The 26,706-nt window shown below is 34.3% G+C and overlaps 1 protein-coding gene across 1 annotated transcript; it reads left to right on the top strand.

The window, feature by feature from the left end:
- Positions 1-132: 132 nt before the first annotated feature.
- On the top strand, positions 133-20,321 carry LOC111057109 (rRNA-processing protein FCF1 homolog). Its single transcript, XM_039428022.1, has 7 exons — positions 133-355; positions 2,081-2,163; positions 7,004-7,075; positions 8,079-8,227; positions 13,265-13,425; positions 17,422-17,516; positions 20,239-20,321. Exons 1-7 carry the CDS (start codon positions 353-355, stop codon positions 20,288-20,290), a joined length of 615 nt encoding a protein of 204 aa, XP_039283956.1. The 5' UTR covers positions 133-352; the 3' UTR covers positions 20,291-20,321.
- The last annotated feature ends 6,385 nt before the right edge of the window (positions 20,322-26,706 follow it).

Raw genomic sequence — 26,706 nt, 5'->3', positions numbered from 1 at the left:
TCAATGTAAAATTATCTGAACAATTTGAATGTGAATTATATAAATAGCGTACAAATCAGTCTCATAATTGCAAGTAATTTTTTTATATATTCATAATCTAGAAGGCAGTAAGGAGAAAGAAGGCTGTTGCACACACCGGCACATTTTTTTTGCAAACTTAACCTTAAAGAAAGCAAACATAAAGGCATGTGTGTTGACTTGGGTTTAAAGTTTCAAACATATATATCTTCAGTGAATTTTTTTACATTATCTTATCTATAAATGTGTAGTCTGCTGCTCTTCATTCTTGAAAATTTGAGCAATTAATTTATCAAATCATTTTTTAAAGAAGGGTTAGCTAGAATCAACAAACATGGTAAGGGACTATTATCTATTATTAGGCATTAGGTTATCCACTTCCATTTGAATAATTCAAATCAAAGAATTCTAATCCAATAACTAAGAAAAGATAATAAATATGTCTAATATTGTAAGCTATTTATATTACATGATCAAAATTTATAAAATACATGATGTAATGTCACTCCATACGACAGAGTACCTATGCTATAACATTCTGATTTAATAAAATAAGCTTAATTTTAATGTACAATTTACTAGTGGTGTCTTGGGACGCGTGGTTAGGCATGTAGAGACTCATTGTTAGAGCCGACGTTACTGGAGCCTAGCCTAACCTATAAATTCATTAGATTTACAGATTTATGAACTTCATGGCGGTAAATGAGTTTTCCCACTATATTGCTTTATGACTCCATAATTAGTCTTTACAAAATAACTTCTGTCTTGAATAGGCGGAGCAGAAAAATAGAGCAAGATCAGTCAATCACAGTTATGAATAGGCTTAGTCATAGAGAGAAATGCAGTTGCCTTTTATTTGTCAATTAGACTCAGTTGAGTGCTTTCAGAGAGAAAACTACGTATGCGTACTATGAGTAGTTGAACACTCACTTGAAACTACAGAGCGCTGGCTGCTTTAGCACGGTAACATAGCCCCTGCTTTATCCCTCCTTTTCTCTGCTCCGCATATCCCTCCAAGTCGAAAGTTATTTTGTATAGACTATAATGAATAATCAAATCTAATTAAATTATAGATTAGGTGCTCTTGCTGCGATGCCTCTGACCACGCTTATGCAGACGCCGCCAAAAATGTCAAAAATTACGAAGACACATGAGTCTAACCTCAAAAAATGTTGTTCGTAGCCTATTGCTGGTGACACAACTCGTCTAAATGTAGCTGCCTTTCACCTAAATGTCTTTTTCGTTCAAAGGCATGTTTAAGTTTGATATACTCGTCCTGTCGTTAGTGGCCGGCCAAACATGCATTAATTCATAATGACAGGACACCAGTTGGATATCAATGATGTCCAAGTAGTATCCGGACTGGTGTTTGCTGTAAAGATGTAGGTTAAGCTAATGTTGGAAAAAACTTTTCTATAAAATCAGTTCCATTAATCTATGTACAATTATGATGTTATTCTTCTTTAGAACTACGGTACCTAGCCTTAATTTAAGGAATTTTAATAAGACTCATAAATTAACATGTAGTTACAGCATTGGAGCGTGTATTAAAAATTAGGCTAACAGTGGGTAGCCAAGTGTCCGAGCAGGCATTAAATTAGTCCTTATCAAGCTCATTATACTGGATTCGCCATATTCTGGTGGATATCTGGTATCTCAAGGGTCGGCAGCCCGGTCGCCTCACTATTGTTTGTATAAAATAAGTTGAGACTGAAATAACAGCGTTTCCACCTTGTCTAAAATTTCATGTTTTCTGCTCGAAATGTCTTGACATTAAAGAACATAATTATTTAGTCTTTCTTGCGATCCACTGGTGGCCAAGACTGGTAGCCTGATTTAATATGATTGTTTTGTCAATGTATAATTGGTATCAGACAATCATTCCAACTACCTCGGAAGTTCTTCAGGAATTTTGAGTGGTCATTAAATTAGAACTTGAGTTTCATCAACTCTCAATAAATATCAATAATATGGATACATTTTACAGTGATTAAGTTACCAATTCACTACTTGATACACTTTGTCTCTTAGCAATTATAAATATAAGTTTTACTTTTTACAGGGTAAAAATAAACAGACAAAGAAATTTGCTTCTCAGAAGTTTGCAAAGATGAAGAAGATGATCAGTTTGAAAGACACAAGAATGTAAGTACTGTTCTGCTCTCTATTTTATGAAAACGCACTTATTTTGAACTGCTTAGTGTTTTGAAATGGGCACAGTCTTGGATGTATTTTATTGAAATCTAGTGAGATTCTCTGGCTATAAATTAAAACCAAAACATGAATTTATAATAAATTTTAGCAAGGATCTTGTCAAACTGTGTCCTGAATTAGCCTGCTCACAGGGACAATAGTAGCTTCAACTAAGCGTCCACCAGCTGTCGTGGGAACACAGAAATGTAATGTACTTTTGAGTTTTGAACATTTTCAATTCCGCGTTCCCATAGCTGTCTGTAATAGAATTGGACTCAACACGAGCTTTATTCGACATTAAATATGTGTCTTAGTAACAGAGATAACAGATTATAAATATTACAGCTGTTTTATCATCACAATCTTCCCCCCTTAATATCAATCGGCACTCGTGGGGTATGGGGCGAGCTGGCGAAGTGAGACTGTCGATTCTCTGCCGTCGTTGTGGCGAACAAACGCATATTCAGGGTTACTCTCGATTAATTCAACTTTTTCAACTTGCGATTCTTGTTTTGAGTTTTTTGTCATCTTCTTCAACCATACTGGTCCAGGTGTCAATAGCCAGGTTGGTAATGGTTTTCCATTACTTGAGTTTCTTGCATGTAAAAACATCCGCTCATGTGGTGTGCAGTTGGTGCTTGTGCATAATAGGGAACGAATAGAGTTAAGGGCATCGGGGAGAACTTTTTCCCAGTGACTGTTGTTCAAACCTCTCGATTTTAGGGCTAGCATCACACTTTTCCATATAACTCCATTGTACCGTTCGACTTGCCCATTACCGGCTGGATTATAGGGCGATGTTCTGCTGCTGGCAATTCCTTTTGATAGTAGGAAATTTTTCAAAGCTGATGACATAAACGATGTTCCTCTATCGGAATGTATGTAAGACGGTACACCAAAAAGAGAGAATAGTGATGTAAGGTGTTTTATTACTGTATTAGTAGTCATGTCAGGACAGGGGAAGGCAAATGGGAATCTGGAATATTCGTCTATAAGAACTAAAATATACTTGTTCCTTGAACTTGATTGTAGTGGGCCTTTGAAATCCATATTAAGACGTTCAAATGGTCGAGTTGCTTTGATAAGGCGGCCAGTTCCTTTGGCATAGTGTGGTTTCATTTCAGAACATGTAATACATTTGGAACATACTTCTTTTACATCATCTATTGAATATGGTAAGTTCTTTGTTTTGGTCCAATGATGGAGTCGAGTAACTCCTGGATGACACAGGTCCTCATGAATTTTTATCAGTTTCTTTATATCTGTATGGCATCCAACAGTGGCACAGACTCTTGATAGTGTATCTGCTGGTATATTCTCTTTTCCAACTCTATAAATTATATTGAACTTATATTCTGACAATTCAAGGCGCCATCGTTGGATTTTGTCATTCTTAATCTTGCTGGTTTGTTTATTACTAAACATGAATGAAACTGATTTCTGGTCTGTGATAAGTGTAAATTCTCGTCCAAGTAAGTAATGTCGCCATTTCCTGATTGATTCCACAATGGCATAAGCTTCTTTTTCCACTGCAGAGTGCCTAGTTTCAGATGGAAAGAGTTCTTGAGAAAAACGCCACTGGTCTCTCATTCTGTGTTAATACTGCTCCAATAGCGTAATCTGAGGCATCAGTTTCCAAAGTGAACGGGACTTTTTCATCAATGTGCACTAGAACTGCAGATCCTATTTCTTTCTTTAATGATTCAAATATATTTCTGCATTCTTCATTCAACGGGAAGTGAGTATTATGCACAAGTGGATGGATCTTTTTTGAAAATTCTTTTATCCATTTGGAGTAGTGTGCAAGCATTCCAAGGACACGCTTCAATTCATCTGATTTTTTGGAGCTGGTAAGTCAAGGAGTGGTTTCAATCGATCTGGATCGGGCTTAATCATACCCTGACCAATTTCGAATCCCAGAAAGGTTAAATTCTCCATAGATATTTTACACTTTTCTTCATTAATCGTGAGGCCATATTTTTCTGTTGCTCTCCAGAAATTTTCTAAATTTTCATCATGTTCTTCTTGGGTCCTTCCGCATACAATAATATCATCTAAATAGGCATAACATGATGTCAAATTTTCTTGTTCTATGATTTGATCAATCACTTTCTGGAAAGCAGCTACTCCATTCGTGACTCCGAACGGAATTCTTTTGAATTGATACAGTTTGTGTCCAACTTCAAATGCGGTGAAATGCCTTTCCTCAGGCAAGATTGGTATCTGGTGATAGGCAGATTTCAGGTCAATAGATGAGAATATTTTATATTGCGCTACCTTATTGACTAATTCTTCCATTAGTGGTAGTGGATAGGCATCCAAATTCGTGAATTTGTTGATGGTCTGTGAATAGTCAATCACCATACGTTTCTTTTGGTTTTCTCTTGAAGTAACAAATGCTTGAGCTCTCCAAGAAGAATGACTATTTTCTATAATATCAGCATCTTTAAGCCGTTTGACTTCATTCATCATAAACAAGTAATCCTCTTCTGAATGTCGTCTCGATTTAGTTATTATAGGCCGACAGTCCGGTTGAAGATCACGAAACAATGAACAGGTTCTACTGTAGCTTGGGCTAGAGCACACTTTTTAATTTCATAAGTAGGCCTTCTTGCGTCATTGTCTTCATTCAGTTGTAGTGCTGCTTTAGATCCACCGAAATCAAAAGTGATGGATGAAAAGTTCTTTAGAAAATCGTGTCCCAAAATTACACTAGCGCAACATTTGTTCAATACGATCAAAGGAAAATCATTATATTCTTCGTTCTGGAAATATATTTCACTCAAAGCGCACTCAGTTGTTTTAGTGTTGCAGGCACTTGAAGCAAATGTAATCAAATTGGAATATGGCATAGTTTTCATCTTCGATTGTACTACTAGTTTCTTATCTATAAAACTTGCTGTGCTCCCAGTGTCTAATAGTGCCAATGTATCTATTCCATTAACACGTATAGGAACAAGACATTTTGAGAGGTCAGTGCTGGTATTTGCTGCTGAAATTACTGTGGCAGATACCATTTGGTTTTTTTTATCGTTTCGTGCTCTGCATACTTTTGAAAAATGGCCTATTCGATTACAAGTTAGGCATGGTTGTCCTTTTGCTGGGCATTGGCTATTATCAGTATGATTATTATAGCCACAAAATCTGCATTGAATCTTCTTTTGGTAAGAATTACGGACTAAAGTCGTTTTCTCGGTATTTTTATTCTCGTTTGCTAGGACTGTGTTAACATATTCTGAACTGGTTTCGTATTCTTTAGCAATGTTTTCAGCATTCTCTAACATTCGTGCTTGTGAGATAGCGTCTTGCAAAGTTAGCGATTTCATTTCGAAAAGATGTCTGATTTTCGAAGATTCTAATCCGGAGATGAACGCGTCTCGGATATATTCACTTTTGTTATCGTCAGCCGTGACTGCTTGAAAGTTACATGGTAAACTTAGCCGTTTTAGTTTATTATAGAATTGATCAATTGATTCTCCATGGGTTTGTTTTGCTTTAGATAAGCAGTAACGTGCATGTACTACATTTTGAGGTTTTATAAAGCTTTCTTCAAGAGTTTTTATAGCTTCTTCAAATGATATACAATTGCAAATACTTTCAAAAATATTCGGTGACACATAATTGATCAAAACATTCAATTCATCCTTTTTCGGGATTGAACTGTTTTTTAAGAAGTTTAAAAATGTTACCTTCCAATGTCTCCACGTTTTCGGTGCTTCATCTGAATCTTGGTCAATCGATAAAGCTGTTGGTTTCAGTATTTTTCCAAGCATTTGGTTTTGCGAATCGTTTTCTCCTTTACTGACTAAATCTTGACGTTTACTCGTTTTTCTTTTCGGACCCATTTATTTTATTATTAATGTCGAATAAATTGTAATAGAATTGGACTCAACACGAGCTTTATTCGACATTAAATATGTGTCTTAGTAACAGAGATAACAGATTATAAATATTACAGCTGTTTTATCATCACACTGTCCTTAGTGGCAACTAATGTCCCTGTGTGCAGCGTGCTTAAGAATTTCTTATCTTGAATCACTATATCTTAATACTTCTAAACACTCAGCAGGCAAACGGCATATCCAGAGGAAAAATAACAGTTATCTGCACGTTGGGGGCTACTTTGGATTTACTGTTGTTTATGGAGCCGCCCCGAAAGTGAGGCCTGGATAGAGGTGCAAACAAACTATTGAAATCTCATTGCTGTTTGTGTCCTTTTGATCGGTCTTGTGATTCTCATACTTGTCTCATATCTATGCTAACATTTAAAGACAACAGTGTTTAAAGGTTACATATAACTTCAATTAACGATTCAATCGGAATCATACATGATTGTTTCAATTTAAAATACTTGACATAGAATCGAATTTATAGCCATGCCATAATCACAGGAATCAAACCCTTGGCTGAACAAATAAATTTGGTCCTCCAATAAACATTTTCTGTGAATTACGCCCAATAATTTCAATTGAATTATGGTACTCCAGAGATATATATATAATGATAGAATGAAAGTGTAACATATTCCAGGTCCTCATATTCAGGTGAGTTGTATGAACACGGGAGACTTGAATCTAGAAAATTGTGGGAAGAAATGATGAATGATGGCTTGCTTGGAGATTAGAAATGATGGGAGCAATCTCCCATGAACAAGCAATCTCTCTCCATCTCTGGACTACTTTAAATATCAATATTCCTATTCTACTGCTCACATAATTCTAGCATATTCCAAAGCTCCATTCATGCCGGTATCATTTTTACATGCAGTTAAACAGATAAAATTTTATTCCAGCAAGGAAGACAAACGTGAGAAGAGGAAGACGAAGAAACAAGAAAGTATTCAAGAGATGAAAATAAAGGAAGTGTAAGTATTCAAAAATACTATAGATATTTTATATTATTATAGTCAACTTATAATATTTGGATATTTTACCTTCACAATAACTCTCAATAAGTTATCTGAATTGACATTCTAGATAGTAATTCTATAGGAATTAGATCCTTTAACTAGAACCTCATAATAATATGTAAGTTGCATAACTTAGCAGTAGATACAAGACAATTATTTTTATTTCATGAATGATAGGGTGAATTCTTCGTAGTAGGCGATATCACATCATAAAGGTGGCTCCACAAGAAGCATGTGAACTGGAGGCCTGCCTTGAGGCACATGGCATCAAGGAAATTCTCATGGAGAAATCTGTGGAGTTTTTTCTTTCCACTCCTTGAAATTTTCCTCTAGGCCTTGGGGTTGATTGTAGCATTTAAAGCCGCCTTAACTTCCGTCTTCGAAATTCTCAATTCTTCTCTTTTGACTATAATTGTCATTCTATCCATTCATGAATACTTGAGAGACGTGGAAATCCAAAAATTGAAAACTTGCTGAGGAACTGTATTGAATTAAGGAAACCATAAAACAGCTGATGCGGATTATAAACAATCTAATTGTATCGACAATATCAGACTATCTAGGTTTTTTATTGTTGTTCTTGTAGCAACTTCGGGAGCCCTGTTGTTTCACTCCTTCTCCGTCACAAGACCCAGCAAGCGGGCCACCCCAAAGGGGTCGGTCCAGAGGCTGGCGGCTGTCAGTAGTGTTGGCTTCGAGGGACAGCTGAAAAGATGCTCCGTGCTGTGGGGTCAAATAGGTTTTTTATCTCAACATTCACTTGTGGGAGATTGGGATAGGACGTTCCCCAGTTCAACAACACATTGACGATACCACCCTCCTCCCATTTGAAGTAATATTGTAGAAACTAGGGAAAGGAGCAAAAGCGAAGTTTTGTCTATATTTTACTCCTTCGAATTTATCATATTTTTGAACTTTTCCCAAATAGACTAATTGTTTTCTAATTGTAATATTTTAGGACGCAAGCATCGTCAGCATTATTCTTCAGCTACAATACACAGCTTGGCCCTCCTTATCATGTACTAGTGGACACAAATTTCATCAATATGTCGATTAAAAACAAATTGGACATAATACAGAACATGATGGATTGTCTGTACGCTAAATGTGAGTATTTCTCCTATTCAAATAGATTATCCTACCACTTTATTACTAGTTGAAAAATAATACCGTAGTACCCTTTTTAAAAATGTGTAATATAAAAACAACTAGTTTCGAATGTTTAATCCATGTTTAAATTTAAAAAAATCTTTATTACTATTTGTCGAACAATTATGTTCACCATAGCTAAATTCGAAAAAGTGTAATAAGTAATGGAATACATACAAGCGATCCTATGAGAGTAAGTAATATATTTAATGATTTTTATTACTGCAAATTGATAACTTTGTGATACCGAATATTTCCGATATTGTTAGAACATTTTAAAACTGCCAATCTTTTACATTCAAATTTAAAATTATTTCAGAGTCTGAGTTGGGAAAATTTGTACGGTAATGCCATTAAAAAATAAACTTTCTGCTGGACCCGTCGATATACCAATGACTATTGTTCAACAGATTTTACCAGCAATAATTAAACCTATCATATAAACCTAAACATATTATAAATTCTTCATTAATCTCGGGTCATCTACCTGAGAAATTGAAGACAGCAAAATTAAACCAATTTTTAAAAAAAGGTGATATGAGGAATCCTGCTTGTTAAAGGCCAGTAGCGCTATTATCAGTTTTTTTTTCAAAAATATATGAACTTGTTGTATATATTCAGTTGAGAGATTATTTCGAAACCAATAACATGCTAGATGAAATAACAGCATGGTTCCCGTTAAAAGATAGACTATTACTGCAGGAGTGGATTTAATGAACACTATCATTGATGCTATAAACATTGGGGAAAAAGTTATTCGCACATTTTTAGACTTGAGTCGACCATTTTACAGTGTTCGTCACGATGTTCTGTTGCAAAAGTTGGAGTCTAAGGGAGTGGATGGTAAGGAGTAGTCTTGGTTCTCTCCTTACTTGAAAGGCAGGCAACAATTTGTTGAATTTGAGCATTTGAGTCCCAAAAACATGAATACAAACATTACACATTTTCATCGCTCTGAACTGAGAAGTTCAAACTATGGGGTTCCTCAAGTCTCTTATTGGGTTCTGTTCTACATCACAGGTATGCCTGGTGTGGTCCATGATCAAGCTTCTGTCTGCACTTAAGCGGATGGCTCAATATAATTTTCTCTGGAAAAAAGTTGAGGATTTGGAAATGTCGTCTGTATTAGGCCAATCCGCTATGATTACCCGAATGAATAATCCGAATGATTAATATATAATACGCTAATGATTACCCGAATAGCTATAATCTTGTCCTGAGTACAAGCAATCTATAGTTATTCAATTTTCAACAAGACAGAGTAGGAACCAAATAGTGGTGACATAGTCACACTGAAAGATAATCCTAGAGAACTATTGAGTCATGTAAATAATTTCTTTGTTAATATTGGAGAGAGTATGGCTAACAAAATATCTGAGAGTCTGAATAAAAATATTAACGAAATTATAGCAGATAATGTACCAGAATTGCATGTACAGAGTAATATGTTTCTTTTCCCCATAGATGAAAAGGAAATAATAACACAATTGATTCTTTACACATCAATAGTGCACCAGGCCTAGATGGATTAGATAACAGGACCTTGAAAGGAATAAAAGATTTAATTTCTAAGCCTTTAACTCATATTTTAATCTGAGCTTGTTATATGGTACTTTTCCAAGAGCAATGAAGCAAATCTGTGTCAGACCTATACATAAAGCAGGCGATAAACTAATTATTAGTAATTATAGACCTATTTCACTGATTAGCAATGTATCAAAAATTTTAGAAAAACTAGTTAAATCAAGATTAATAAGCTTTTTAGAAATTAATAATATTCTTTCTCCTAACCAATTTGGCTTCCGCAAAGGTATAAGTACAGAATTAGCTGTACTAGAATTATCAAAATTTGTAACTAGCAATTTAGAGGAAAAGAATAAATGTCTAGCAGTATTTTTAGATTTAGCAAAGGCCTTCGACTCTGTTTCCCATGACTTATTAATAAAAAAGCTTGAGGCAATAGGTATAAGAGGAGTGCCACTTGAATGGTTCAGATCCTACCTCAGCAATCGACAGCAAAAAACAAAGGTTGAGAACCATATGAGTGCAGAGGGCTCCATGAAGTTTGGAATACCTCAAGGAACAGTTTTAGGACCAATTTTGTATTCGATCTTTGCAAATGAGTTGTGCTCCATTCAAATTCAAGGTAGAGTTATAGCCTTTGCTGACGATACAGCACTCCTTTTTCAAGGAAAAAACTGGGAAGAAGTGTTCCAAACAGCAGAGATAGAACTCACAAAATCACTAGTTGGTTAAGAAATACTTATTGTCATTGAATTCAGAAAAAACAAAATTTTTAACTTTTTCTTTAACAAATAGCACAAAACCACACATGACAACAATGAAGCTCCATAATTGTGATAGAAATTGTAACAAGTAATGGAATACATACAAGCGATCCTATGAGAGTAAGTAATATATTTAATGATTTTTATTACTGCAAATTGATAACTTTGTGATACCGAATATTTCCGATATTGTTAGAACATTTTAAAACTGCCAATCTTTTACATTCAAATTTAAAATTATTTCAGAGTCTGTGTTGGGAAAATTTGTACGGTAATGCCATTAAAAAATAAACTTTCTGCTGGACCCGTCGATATACCAATGACTATTGTTCAACAGATTTTACCAGCAATAATTAAACCTATCATATAAACCTAAACATATTATAAATTCTTCATTAATCTCGGGTCATCTACCTGAGAAATTGAAGACAGCAAAATTAAACCAATTTTTAAAAAAAGGTGATATGAGGAATCCTGCTTGTTAAAGGCCAGTAGCGCTATTATCAGTTTTTTTTTCAAAAATATATGAACTTGTTGTATATATTCAGTTGAGAGATTATTTCGAAACCAATAACATGCTAGATGAAATAACAGCATGGTTCCCGTTAAAAAATAGACTATTACTGCAGGAGTGGATTTAATGAACACTATCATTGATGCTATAAACATTGGGGAAAAAGTTATTCGCACATTTTTAGACTTGAGTCGACCATTTTACAGTGTTCGTCACGATGTTCTGTTGCAAAAGTTGGAGTCTAAGGGAGTGAATGGTAAGGAGTAGTCTTGGTTCTCTCCTTACTTGAAAGGCAGGCAACAATTTGTTGAATTTGAGCATTTGAGTCCCAAAAACATGAATACAAACATTACACATTTTCATCGCTCTGAACTGAGAAGTTCAAACTATGGGGCTCCTCAAGTCTCTTATTGGGTTCTGTTCTACATCACAGCTATGCCTGGTGTGGTCCATGATCAAGCTTCTGTCTGCACTTAAGCGGATGGCTCAAATATAATTTTCTCTGGAAAAAAGTTGAGGATTTGGAAATGTCGTCTGTATTAGGCCAATCCGCTATGATTACCCGAATGATTAATATATAATACGCTAATGATTACCCGAATAGCTATAATCTTGTCCTGAGTACAAGCAAACTATAGTTATTCAATTTTCAACAAGACAGAGTAGGAACCAAATAGTGGTGAAATTAAATAAACAGGAAATTGGATGGACGAAATTTGTGGGCCTGTAAGTGGATAGCAATCTCTGACGGGATGGTAATGTTTGCCATGTTACGAAAAATATATCTACTGGTCGTTATGATCTGAGACAAACACCAAACTCAGTATACCATGCAGTAATTCATGCACATTCATCATATATGGTCTGTGAATATATATCTGTAAAAGTAATAGAAATTTGGATAAAATTATGCAACAGAAGCGGGAAATTAGAATAATGTTTCGGAAGAAGCGACTCAATAAGATTACTGTTCTCTTAACTTGGGATTTTAACAATTTATTGACAGTATGTGTCCCATGTTATCATTTATTTTAAGAAACAGGCCAATACAGAAATAAGAACTAAGACTCACAACTACAATACCGATTATGGCCGAATTACCGAATTAGGCCTACTGGGTATTTTTGGGAATAAAATAATTTACAGAGGAATTTTTTAAATTAATTTGCCAATCAATTTTAAATAAATAGAAAACATCAAAAAATTTGGGAAAAGTTTGAAGAAATTTTTGGTATCTTTGTATTCTATGCAGGAGTTTGACAACAGCGATTGTTGATCTGCTGACTTTTATTTTGTACCTAACGTACAATTTTCATACAACTTGACACTCATTCATTTGTATTTGTACATGTTTGACAAATAATGATTATTCTATTCTATTTTTATTTCAAGTGAAGAGATTGGAGGAGAAAACAACGAATGAATGAAACTAATAGTTTGATCATATTGTAAGCAAATTATTTAGTTATGAAGGTCCACTAGTCAATTTATCGTATTCCAATACTATAGAATATGAAAATCTGCCAGTAGAAAATTTATCTTTGGATAAAAACGGCAGTGAAAAGTATATCTTGGATTCATTTATTTTTTTCTGATTGATGAAATTTAATCCTGTATATCCTTCAAACAGAATTGTTGAGTTTGATATAGAGAAAAACGTTTGAAAACTGGATATTGTACTATCCTGTTCCACCACTGTAAAATCCATACAAACATGCCACTGAACTAACTGGAATAACCACTTTCTCACTTTTCAACTCATATTTAATGATATATTTATTTATTTCATTGTGCAAAAAAAAATCCCGTTTATATTTGATTTGCCCTCGTAAATATTAACAATTCTATAATATGCAATAGTGTAGTATGATATCGCAATACCTTTTCTGAAAGGCAACTCCCTTATTTGTCTAATTCTATTTTTCTTTTGTATTTAAATTGTTTTTCTTTCTGAGACAATTCTTCCAGTCCTGTAAGTTATATGTGTAGTCTTAATATGTACTCAACATACTTTTCTAGTGAATCTAATATAGCAAATTTCCTATTTAGTAAGCTTTCTTGATGCGAGCCAACCTATTCTCCAAAAATTCTTTTTGAGAGAAGTATTGAGCTTTATTTTCTTGAAATCGTTGATTATGTTCATTTAATTGGCTTTTGATGCCTTGAATTAACAATCAGCATTATATTTTCCAGGTATTCCTTATATTACAAGCTGTGTGGTTGGAGAATTGGAGAAACTTGGTGAAAAATACAATGTTGCGCTACGGATCATCAAAGACCCTCGATTCGAAAGGATAAATTGCATGCACAAAGGAACGTACGCTGATGACTGCTTGGTACAGAGAGTGACACAGGTAACATGGCAATTCAATTTTTTTCTATCTATCAAGTTGGAATGGTCACCACACAATGAGAAGATAGTTCCAAAGTGAACTCAGCCCCCTTCTCTCTTCGTGTGCTTAAAAACACATTGAGCTTCAAATCACTGCTGACAGTGTACTATGGGTATTTATTTCCATACCTTAAATATGAAATACTCGTTTGGGGAGGATCCAAATTTTTGTCAAGTCATCAGATCACAAAAAGAGCAATAAGAAACAATTTTGGAAAACCACCAAGATTTCCTTGTCTAGAACTCTTTCGTACGGGCAATTATGGAGATATGTACCTACATCCACAAAAATTATGACAATTTCACACGCAATAATGGTTTCTACAGGTTTAATACTCATAACTCATCATCGCTATCAGTTGCTGCACATAGAACAACCTTGTTTTAAAAGTCTCCACAGTATATATATATGACCAAAGATTTATAAAATAGAATATTATAGTACCTTTTTTTTTAATTAAAAAAATATAGATTAAAAATACTAATTATAACAACTAGTCTCAGTTATCCACACCATCTTCAGGGTTTGAAAATAAATTTTAAACATTTAAAAAAGGGTAATTATAATAAAAAAAATAAGTAGCCCCAAATTCATACATTTTAAGAAAATATGACCAAAGATATATAATACATTCCCACAGGATCTGAGAAACATCACCGATCCGAGAATGTTTAGAGGGTTGTTGAAAAAGTAATTAATTGATAAGGCATACTACCCTATTGACGAATTTTCCCAGTGCTAAATGATCCGATTTTAATGTTTTTATTTGTTTCATTAAACACACAGACTGAAAACGATTTTGGCATTGAGTCAAAAGTAAGAACTCACTAACTTTTATTAAAAAATAACATGAAATGATTTTTAAACATAAATGACCAACACCGATAATTTTTAAAATAAGAAAAAGTGCAAAACTATATTTTCAATTACGATCTTATCTTGAAAAGATCTATGCTTGTATCAAATGAATGAAAAAAAAAAATAGTACAGTTTTATATATGTAAGAAGCTGGTTGCTCTACATTCACGCTTCTTCTTTCTAATCATATGAACCATATGACTTGTTAATAATTTACTAATGTTGTTTATCAAACTAACAGCAGAGCTGATGAGAGAATCATTGAATGTTCATATTTGTACAGTTTAAGATTTATTGAGATTTATATTATAATTGACATTAAAATCGATTTTCTAAAGTAAATGAAAATCTTTCGTCAATTATTCATTTTAAGTAATATGTGCGTAGTAAGATCATTATAAAACGATTTTTTTGTTCAACATGCCGAAAAAATGTAAGAGTGAATTTTCAATTGATATTGATAGGAAATTTGTTTTGGAAAAATTCTCGGAGAAAATTGGACAAAATGCAAAATTCTGGCTGGAAGATTTTGAGAAAGAATGTATCCGTTACAATATCCACAACGATGAAGAAAAAATAACATGTTTAAGACTATTTTTAGAAGGGAGTTCTGAAGATTGGTATACTTCCAACAAATATAAATTAGGATTGAAAAATTGGAATTTGTGGTCAAAAACATTTCTCCAAACTTTTTCTAATAAAGGCTGGTCAAATGTGAGATATGCATATTCATTCAAATACATTGAAAATTTTGGATCTATGCTTGATTATGCTTTGAAGAAGGAACGATTATTGCTTGAATGTGAGAGAACTATGACAGATGAATCTAGAATCTCACATATTGTTGTGGGACTACCAGTTCATATTCAGAATAGATTAGATAAGGAAAATATCGAGACCACAGAAGATCTGATGAATGAGATTCAAAAATATGATTCATTCACAAACTCAAACGGACATAGTCATATAAATAGCCAGAAAAAAGACTCAACCAAGATGGAAGAGATAAGAAGAAAGAAGACTCCTTGTTCTGTATGTACAGCCTTGGGAAAACCAAATCGCTTTCATCCTGCAGAGATCTGTAGGAATAAAAATTTGTGATTCGTGTCATATATGTAAGAAGAATAAAACAAGAAGAGGTCGCTCAATAGGATTACTTTCACAATTGGGTCCAGCTAGTGAACCGTATGAGATCATGTCGATAGATACTGTTGGAGGGTTTGGTGGAAACAACTCAACAAAACGATACCTACACATATTGGTCGATCACTTCTCTAGATATGCATTCACTTCAAGCTCTAGCGGTCAACTACTAAAGAATACATTCGTTTGCTAGATCCTATCTTATAAAACCATTCTGTCAAGATCCTATTAGCTGATCAATATGCGTCTATCAAATCAAAAAAGTTTAGAGATTACCTACTCGAAAAAGGTGTTACAATGGTGTTCACATCGGTAGATTGCCCACAATCAAATGGTCTTAATGAGCGGCTAAACCAGACATTGGTGAATCGTATTAGATGCAAAGTGAATAGTCCAGAAGGAAGAACGCAGACGTGGTCGAAAATAGCGGAAAGTTGCACATCAGAATACAACAAGACAATCCATAGCACTACTAATTTACACCAAGATATCTGCTATTGGGAGAGGATTTGGAAATAATACCATCACAACTGAGGAAAAAACGAAACTTACAAATAGACAGAGAAGAAGCAATATAAAATTCCAATTTAAACAACAAACGGAACAAACTGAGATGTGATAAGAACAGAAGAATATATGGTTTCAAGGAAAAAGAACTAGTGTATATAGAAAAAGGGAACAAGTTGAATAGAAATAAATTAGATGAAGTTAGAAGTGGACCGTTCCCCATTATAAGAAGAATATCAAACTCAATGTATGAAGTGGCCTGCGGAATCAATGGGAGTGAACCAATCATCTGTCACTCAAGCAAATTGACACCTTCGAGGAAGTTTCTCGTTCAAGGGGGGGGGAGATGTAAGAAGCTGGTTGCTCTACATTCACGCTTCTTCTTTCTAATCATATGAACCATATGACTTGTTAATAATTTACTAATGTTGTTTATCAAACTAACAGCAGAGCTGATGAGAGAATCATTGAATGTTCATATTTGTACAGTTTAAGATTTATTGAGATTTATATTATAATTGACATTAAAATCGATTTTCTAAAGTAAATGAAAATCTTTCGTCAATTATTCATTTTCTATATATATATAAAAGCGAAATGGCACTCACTCACTCACTCACTCGCATAACTAAAAATCTACCGGACCAAAAACGTTCAAATTTGGTAGGTATGTTCAGTTGGCCCTTTAGAGGCGCACTAAGAAATCTTTCGACAATATTTTAACTCTAAGGGTTGTTTTTAAGGGTTTAAAGTTCGTCTTTTAGCATGTATATTCTTCTTCTCCCAATCTCTTAATTATAATTGAAATTTCCATATCATATGTTACTATAGAACTATAATCTAGATAGAGTACCACTTCGAAACAGTTGTTAACTGGCAACTAAATTAATAATTTTGTCAGGTTGGCATTAAGTTGAGTTGACTTTGTTAGGTTGGCACCAAGTTGAAGATTTGAATGCATTTATCGCGGAAAAATTGATTGGGCACTGCTACTTCAGTCCTGGGAATATTATATTACCAGCCGTCAGGCTCGCTTAGCTCGCCATATCCGTTTAGCCAGACGTTTAGTCTGGACCCCCGACTGGATTGTCCTAACATATGATAAAAATGCTCAAATGAAAAATGCAGGCGAGCGAAGCGAGCCTGCTGATCTCATTCTTGGACGATCCAGTCGGGGGTCCAGGGGGCGGAGCCCCCTGGCTAGACGGATATGGCGAGCGAAGCGAGCCTGACGGCTAGTAAGTAATATGTGCGAAGTAAGATCATTATATATATCAGTCAAAAATTGTCAAATATCAGTCTAATTCATGGTTTTAATGGATTAGATTGTATGGTCTCTGGATCTCAATTCGAACTATGGTAAATTAAATTCATGACATTTGTTGTTTTCAAATCTTTCGTTCTTAGTAAAAAAAACTGAATATTCATTCAATATTTTATGATTTTCAGCATAAATGCTACATTGTTGCGACAAACGATAAGGATTTGAAGAGAAGGATACGAAAAATACCTGGAGTACCAATAATGTACATCACCCAACACAGGTTAGTTTATACAATATTTGTTATAAATTCAAGAATATCAATTCCTATTCAACAATATCTTGAAATAATGGAATTTATTATGGAAAAAATTCAAATTGGAAAAATAAAAATTTATTTGGAAAAAATAAAAATTATGGAATTTATTCATAATTGAAAAAAAACACAGTAACCAATAAATGAATGAATTTAAGTAAATAGATTAATCTAATAAATTTGGATGTGACAAAATAAAACTGTTTTCTTTTATATATTGAAAATTTGTAAACCACAAACAAATTTTATTATATCAACTAACTGATGTAAGCTACTGATGTAATTTATCTGGACAGCTTATTTTATTTATAATTTTTATTTATTTATGAATAAGTTTTTTGCCATTTCATATTTTGGGTTATCTTTTGATTTAACCATTTCGTCTCATATGAAATGCTCCAATTTGATAATGATATTTGATCTAGATCTGTCTAACTCTTTCAAAATCTTTTATTTTTGTCTCACATAGCATCTAATAAAACTGAAGTTGTTAAGCCATGCAAGGTAAAGAGCTTTTTCATTTTTTCCAATGAGTATTTTTACTTTGAATTATTCGCTCCTTGCTGATGTACTCCTTGCTCATGGTTTCACGCACATTATGAAATAACTATTATTGCAGTTAATGAATAGACAGACATTGATACATATATTATGCAGAAATTGAACAGCCCTAATTTTCCGATGAAATAAAAACACAATATTTATTTATTATTCGTGGATACAATATTACAAATCATATAAATATGATTGGTAGGAACAACATGCTTGGCCCAAAACTATTCCATTCCCAAATTTTGATAATGCTACATGTCCAAAAAATAGGTTATGTTTCTACTTTAAAAAGTTCATTCAATATTATGTTGTATTTTCTACTTTCATAAAACCCTGGGTTCGATGCTCAGGACATCATCCTCAGTCCATGCATTGAGCATCGAAACCTTGGGTTTTGCACAAATAAGACATTACCACTTACCAGTAAAATATTCATTTATTTATTCAATAATTCAGAATTACTCAACTTACAGAAAAGTACCACAGGCTTATGCGCGCCCAAAATGGTTACAATTCTAATTTATACAACAGTCCAAAAATGTTGCTAGGTTATGTGTCACTTCAAAATTCTTCAATTACACACTCAATTTTCAGTTCAAACACACAGACCTTATTTTAAATACTAGTACAGTCAATATAGACATAAAAAAGGGGTGTGCTTGCAATTTATATTGTAGTTCTGATTTTCTAATATATTATTTGGGTACATTAGAGAAGTCCAGAACCAATTTCTTCATGCAAAATTTCCTTGTGCTAGATACAGGGTGGCCCAAAAACCTCATATTTTCATGTAAAATTTCCTTGTGCTAGATACAGGGTGGCCCAAAAACCTCGTATTTTCGGCTCATTTTCCAGTTTTCAGCTATTTCTGCCAAATCTCGTAATCGGACAGAAAAATTTGCTTTCGCCTTTTTCTTAGATCATAGAGTTCTGAATAAAATGAAATCATTCGGAACTCTCTTTCTTCAATGAGTACTGAGTTATGATTTTTCAATCAATAATGAAATTTTGAAGAAAATATCAATTTTGACGAATTTTAGTTTTTGATTAACAATATCTTCCGATTGTTACCATTTAGATGTATGATTCAAAATCCCTCTGAGCGTATTTTTGTGCTCTGCAATCTAAGATCAGGTAGAGCGCTCTATCTCATATAGATTTCCAGGTACACCTGACAACAATGCTCCTTGTATTGTGAAAAACACCTAATTTTCAGCATCAACCATCATCACCAACTACATTGTCCTCACATTGATATTTCGCACAATGACAGGTTCTTGAGATTATGTTCTATGAGAATCACCCGTTAGATGCACCTCATTTCAGTATTTCCTAGAGGAGAGGCGCGCTTAAGGACACCTCAAGGATCAAAATTTCAAACACTTATAACTTTTGACACAATGCTCAGATTTCATTGTACTACACTTCATTCTTCTCGGCTCCTCAAGGCGGTCCAAAATCATGCATCATAAGTCAAATTCGTTCAAAAAATCGAAATTTATTGTTGAGTGTTCTTAAGCCCATATTCCAATTGGTCATTTTTGTGTATTGAAAAATGTCATTCTGAAAACTGGAAAAAGAGCCGAAAATACGAGGTTTATGGGCCACTCTGTATGTAGCACAAGGAAATTTTGCATGAGAAATTGGTTCTGGACTTCTCTTATGTACCCAAATAATATATTAAAAAATCAGAACTACAATATAAATTGCATGCACCAATGTATATAGTGACTGGACTATACTTAAATTTAATTTAATTAACTACAAATAATTGATATATACATCATAATTAATATACGACATATTATTGTGTTTTTATTTCATCTTGGAAACATTCCACATCTCTGCATACAGTGTTCAACTAATTATTTGAATTCATATATGGATAGTTGCAATCAATATTCTTACTTAATCGAACTTTTCTCAATCTATCAAGCTGAATCGGTCAAAAATCATTATATATATTGTTGATAGAAATACAGTAATTGACGTTTAATTAAACAATTTTAAAGCTTAGTTCATTTAATTTATTAAAAGCAATAACTAGAATAATCTGGAGAATAAACTTTCCAGTAAAAAATAAATTCAAATTGATTGGAAAAAACAACTTTATTGAACATATTTTTCTTGTTCTCAGGTATTCCATCGAGAGAATGCCAGATGCATACGGAGCACCAAGAAATGATTAATTGATCAATAAAGAACTATCTTATATTTTTATTCGATTTGTTTTTATTTTCTTCAAAACATTTTTTGACAGTTTTATATTTCTCAGAATAGAAGATTTGATGAAATATTAGTTTGAGCACTTAGATGATATAGTGCCTTCATCAGAAGATGTCCACTAACTGACATTTGAAACAATTTGAATCAACATTATTTGATGCTAACAATTTATTGTCATCAAAACTTTTGTCCTCCCCTTTAATAATTATGTAATCATAATTTTTGTTCTGTTACCTATGTTTACCTTGAAGATAGTCCTCCAAGTTCCAAGAAATAGAAATTCCATTACCATACTGAGTTGGATTAATAATGTTAGTGGGAAGTGATGGATGACGACTTGCACACTATGGCACAGGCTGCAGTGATGAGGAGAGCCTAATTTGAAGGCGAGTGTTTTTGAAGATAAGACGCCTCACTCGCGCCTTAACTCGCGAGAACAATGGTGGCAAGTGGCAACAGCAACTCTGGCAACTCTCAACTTGTCTGCGGCTGCAAACTTTTAAATATGTGTCGCCTCAACTGCAGCTCTTGCTTCTCCTTCCTTCAGTGACGATGATAAAGTAGCAGTTGGTCTTGAAAAGTTTCACACTTAAAAGCGTTTACGGTGCTCGTGCACGTAATCAACACAAACGCGTGCGTGCAACGGATCTGTAGTGTCACGACTAGAAATTCATTTGTGAATTATTCTACTCTTATTCCAGTCCAGCCGCATCTGGAGTTGCACATGCTTCAAAGTATCGATAATAACATTTTACTGTGATAGTACTTCAAGAAGTAAAATCGTATCAATAGTTTGCATAAATATTTATGATCATAGCAACGCAAACGACGCTTATGGATTGATATTTTTTATGGATTAATAAAACGCAGAGATAGCTAAACGATCGCACAACGTGGAGTGACATCATGTCGCGACCTCAATCAAGGCGACTGGACCCTCTCAAAGGGCTACCTAGTCAAATTGCGATAAACTGTTCAAGAACAAAAAATCTGGTGTGGCGCACTCACACAACTTTCCTTGCCGTTATGAAAATTTATCACTTGACGCTAGTGTTCACTTGCATGAAAGTCTACTATTCAAAGATTTGAGCCAGCTGGTGACAGGGCAATAACGCTGGAGACACACGAGGTCTGCTATCTCTTCATAGTGAATGATTCAATAGAATCAACAGTTGCCAACAGTTTGCAATTGAAATAATAACATTTTCTCGAATTTCGAGCTTATTTTCAATTTTAAGTGAAAATGTTACAAAACATTAATTGTAGAGATTTTCATTCTTAATCTTTTCCACTTAGAATTTTTTGTTTAAATTGTATCTGAAGCCTGATACTTGAGAATCCAAAATCAAACTTTGCGTAGATGGGGCCGAGCTCCTGGAATTTTTACAGATATGAGACTTGTGGCAGTTGATAGAGCTTATTAATGACTATTTTTGGTATAAATTTGATCAAAATCGTTGGAGCCATTTTTGAGAAAATCGCGAAAAACCCTCTTTTTGACAACATTTTCACCATTTTAGCCGCCATTTTGAATTGAATTTGATCGAAATTGTTCGTGTCGGATCCTTATAGGGGAAGGACCTTAAGTTCCAAATTTCAAGTTATTCCGTTAATTGGGAGATGAGATATCGTGTACACAGACGCACATACGCGCACGCACGCACAGACCAATACCCAAAAACCACTTTTTTGGACTCAGGGGACCTTGAAACGTATAGAAATTGGGGTACCTTAATTTTTTTCGGAAAGCAATACTTTCCTTACCTAGGGAAGGGAAAAATTCCCTAGTAAAATACTCTTCTTTTCAGATCAATGTAAATAATAATCTTAGATCTAAACATAACTTACAAATACTTCAACTGCATGTTGAAGGTTTCACCAGAGCTAAATCTGATGTTGAAAGTAAAATATGTAAAGAGTTCAATATTGAGGTAATTGCACTCCAGGAAACTCATGTCACGCAGTAAAACATCAGAGTGCTGTCTATTCCGGGCTTTACTCTTCTCAGTTCTTTTCCACACCCCAAACATGGCCTATCAGTGTAGGCTACATTGTTCCTAAACTTGAAAACTCAGTGTTTGAGATAAATATTCAGGATTTCTTTGTGAGTTTCAGAGTAAACAAGCTCCAAATAGTCAATGTGTACAAATAACCAATGTCTCAATGAGAACAAGACCATCCAAGGTATTACACGTCCGGCTTTTTTTGTGGGTGACTTCAATTCAAGGCATACTGACTGGGGATATGGCTCATACAACCCTAATGGTTTTTGGCTGAATGGGTGGCTCTAAGAGACCTTTCTCTTGTCTATGATGCAAATCAAGGAGTTAGCTTTCACTCTGCCACATGGGAAAGATCCAAAAACCCATATCTCTGTTTTGTGATCAGAGATGCAATCAACCTTCCTCTACCAACAAGTTCTACCTCAGTTCAACCTCAGCCAGTTCTACCTCAAGCGTTTTCCTTGGTCACAACATAAGCCTATGGTCACAAAAATTAGCCTTACAATACCAGTTGTAAGAAGAACTCCCATAACTGTAAGCAACATGGAAAAAGCAAACTGGGAGAAATACAGCAACCTTAAAGAAACTTACATCTGCCAGATTCCTCCCAATGTATCTAGCTATAGGCGCTTCATAGGTCTTACACAAAGTGGTTCAAGAATCTATTCCTAGAGGATTCAAGTCTCAATATATTCCATGTTGGAGCATGGATTGTGAAAATATGTGGAATGAATACAGCAGCACAGAGGATGATACCAGAGCTCGATTCTTTTCAGAGAACCTTTTGAAGCAGCTAAATGATGATAGAATTCTATCAAATCACCCAAACTTTAAATATTTTCAAGTTTGCCATCATGGATATCCTTTTTCTACACAAGATAACGAAGAGATTGATATCATTTCCAAGTCGGTACCTTAAGGCCGTTCGGTACACTTTTTTATTTAAATTGGATAATCTTTTTCAATACAATAATTGTCAAGATCATTATAAAAGTGAGAAAAAGTGGCAACTGAAATTTTTAAGTGGTCTAAAAAGCGAGTTATGGATTGTTGAAGTGTTGAACTCCGTTTTCTTTCCAGATTAATAACGGTTAAGAATTTTCCATTGGAGTTTCTTTTGATACATTCAGTATATCATTGGCTTTGCTCTAATATGCGTTTTTTCGCGATTCATGCCAAAATAAACAAGTTATCGAATTTACAAAAAATGTTACTTTTTATTTATGAACGATATAGGGAATAAAATGTTTTAGTTTGAAACGATATATTCTTTGAATTTTTAGGAGAAGTTCTGTTAATATAGTCGAAACCGTTTATGATCTGGAAAGAAAACGGAGTTAGCACTTTAACGACCCATAACTCGCTTATTAGACCACTTCAAAATTTCAGTTGCCTCTTTTTCTCACTCTTATAATGATCTTAACAATTATATTGAAAAATATTATCCGATTTAAATAATAAAAAAGTGTATCGAACAGCCTTAAGGAGCCATGAGTTACACGCTTTTCTAATTGTTGGGTATGGCAAATGGTAGAAAAACGAGTTTTTCGCTACAAACTGTACTTTTCTCTCTTTTTCCGATGACGCTACAGCCGTGGAAAATGGACTTAAAGCTTTCAACTTAATGTAATTTTGAAGCTTTGGGAGTAATATTCTACAACATTGTTTGAATAATATAAGTGTGTGTATTGCCTACTGCAAATACATCTACAGGGTGGAAGGTGAAATTTTGTTCCCGAAAAATGAATGTTTCAAGCTTTTGAATTTTTATTAATCATGATGAAAGTACTGAAAATGAGAAGATTCTCTCAAATGTTATAGATTGAGTAATTCTGAACAATCTAGTGGTAGAATCAATTCCATATCACTCACTATAACATCAGAGTGCTGTCTATTCCGGGCTTTATTCTTCTCAGTTCTTTTCCACACCCCAAACATGGCCTATCAGTGTAGGCTACATTGTTCCTAAAGTTGAAAACTCAGTGTTTGAGATAAATATTCAGGATTTCTTTGTGAGTTTCAGAGTAAACAAGCTCCAAATAGTCAATGTGTACAAATAACCAATGTCTCAATGAGAACAAGACCATCCAAGGTATTACACGTCCGGCTTCATTTGTGGGTGACTTCAATTCGAGGCATAGGCCTACTGACTGGGGATATGGCTCATACAACCCTAATGGTTTTTGGCTGAATGGGTGGCTCTAAGAGACCTTTCTCTTGTCTATGATGCAAATCAAGGAGTTAGCTTTCACTCTGCCACATGGGAAAGATCCAAAAACCCATATCTCTGTTTTGTGATCAGAGATGCAATCAACCTTCCTCTACCAACAAGTTCTACCTCAGTTCAACCTCAGCCAGTTCTACCTCAAGCGTTTTCCTTGGTCACAACATAAGCCTATGGTCACAAAAATTGGCCTTACAATACCAGTTGTAAGAACTCCCATAACTGTAAGCAACATGGAAAAAGCAAACTGGGAGAAATACAGCAACCTTAAAGAAACTTACATCTGCCAGATTCCTCCCAATGTATCTAGCTATAGGCGCTTCATAGGTCTTACACAAAGTGGTTCAAGAATCTATTCCTAGAGGATTCAAGTCTCAATATATTCCATGTTGGACCATGGATTGTGAAAATATGTGGAATGAATACAGCAGCACAGAGGATGATACCAGAGCTCGATTCTTTTCAGAGAACCTTTTGAAGCAGCTGAATGATGATAGAATTCTATCAAATCACCCAAACTTTAGGCTAAATATTTTCAAGTTTGCCTTCATGGATATCCTTTCTCTACACAAGATAACGAAGAGATTGATATCATTTCCAAGTCGGTACCTTAAGGCCGTTCGGTACACTTTTTTATTTAAATTGGATAATCTTTTTCAATACAATAATTGTCAAGATCATTATAAAAGTGAGAAAAAGTGGCAACTGAAATTTTTAAGTGGTCTAGAAAGCGAGTTATGGATTGTTGAAGTGTTGAACTCCGTTTTCTTTCCAGATTAATAACGGTTAAGAATTTTCCATTGGAGTTTCTTTTGATACATTCAGCATATTATTGGCTTTGCTCTAATATGCGTTTTTTCGCGATTCATGCCAAAATAAACAAGTTATCGAATTTACAAAAAATGTTACTTTTTATTTATGAACGATATAGGGAATAAAATGTTTTAGTTTGGAAAGATACATTTTTTGAATTTTTAGGAGAAGTTCTGTTAATATAGTCGAAACCGTTTATGATCTGAAAAGAAAACGGAGTTAGCACTTTAACGACCCATAACTCGCTTATTAGACCACTTCAAAATTTCAGTTGCCTCTTTTTCTCAAACTTATAATGATCTTAACAATTATATTGAAAAATATTATCCGATTTAAATAATAAAAAAGTGTATCGAACAGCGTTAAGGAGCCATGAGTTACACGCTTTTCTAATTGTTGGGATGGCAAATGGTAGAAAAACGAGTTTTTCGCTACAAACTGTACTTTTCTCTCTTTTTCCGATGACGCTACAGCCGTGGAAAATGGACTTAAAGCCTTCAACTTAATGTAATTTTGAAGCATATTCTACAACATTGTTTGAATAATATAAGTGTGTGTATTGCCTACTGCAAATACATCTACAGGGTGGAAGGTGAAATTTTGTTCCCGAAAAATGTATGTTTCAAGCTTTTGAAGTTCTATTAATCATGATGAAAGTACTGAAAATGAGAAGATTCTCTCAAATGTTATAGATTGAGTAATTCTGAACAATCTAGTGGTAGAATCAATTCCATATCACTCACTATAACTTAATAGCAATCTATAGATAGATAGATTAAATAGCATCCACTGCCCACCTGAACAGGGGGATCTGGAACTTTTCAAAAAATCTAAATGGTTGAACAAAATAGACACAGCCCACAGTAGCAAAAACAAGACACAGGAAAAAAATTATACGATTCATGTAGAGTAATGATCAATGTACTCTTCCTTTGTGTAGAAAGCACTCTCGAGAAATCTATTTTTAATTGAGATCCAAACTCACGTTCATTCATATTCTTTATAGTCCAGTCAAATGGTTGTTTTTCAGGAAACAGCCCCGAAAGAATTTTTTCAACGGTTCTGTATGTATTTTGGGGCGCTGAATTCGAATCTCAAATTTGCTGACACGCCTTTTTTCAAGTTTTCCCATTCAATCTGGAAAGCCTTGAGTTTCTCAAGAAAAATCACTCTTGACAGAATTAAAGAGGATAAGATTTCCAATAAATTGAGTTGTCGCGCAGGACTCTACCGTTTTGGTTCCGGAGCTACGAATTTTGAAAAAAGGGGTATTTTCAAGGGGTTTTCAAAATTATTATGCAAACTCACCACTTTCACCGTATTGATTGGACTTTATCAA

This window comes from Nilaparvata lugens, chromosome 5 (genome assembly GCF_014356525.2).
Source record: "Nilaparvata lugens isolate BPH chromosome 5, ASM1435652v1, whole genome shotgun sequence".
NCBI classification, from domain to species: domain Eukaryota; kingdom Metazoa; phylum Arthropoda; class Insecta; order Hemiptera; family Delphacidae; genus Nilaparvata; species Nilaparvata lugens.
This window is presented reverse-complemented; position numbering and strand designations above follow the sequence as displayed.

Excerpts from the sequence above, each read along its gene's own strand:
- LOC111057109 (XM_039428022.1), top strand. Across the intron at positions 7,076-8,078 it reads GAGATGAAAATAAAGGAAGT|GACGCAAGCATCGTCAGCAT; the intron begins GTAAGTATTCAA and ends GTAATATTTTAG. Across the intron at positions 13,426-17,421 it reads TGGTACAGAGAGTGACACAG|CATAAATGCTACATTGTTGC; the intron begins GTAACATGGCAA and ends TATGATTTTCAG.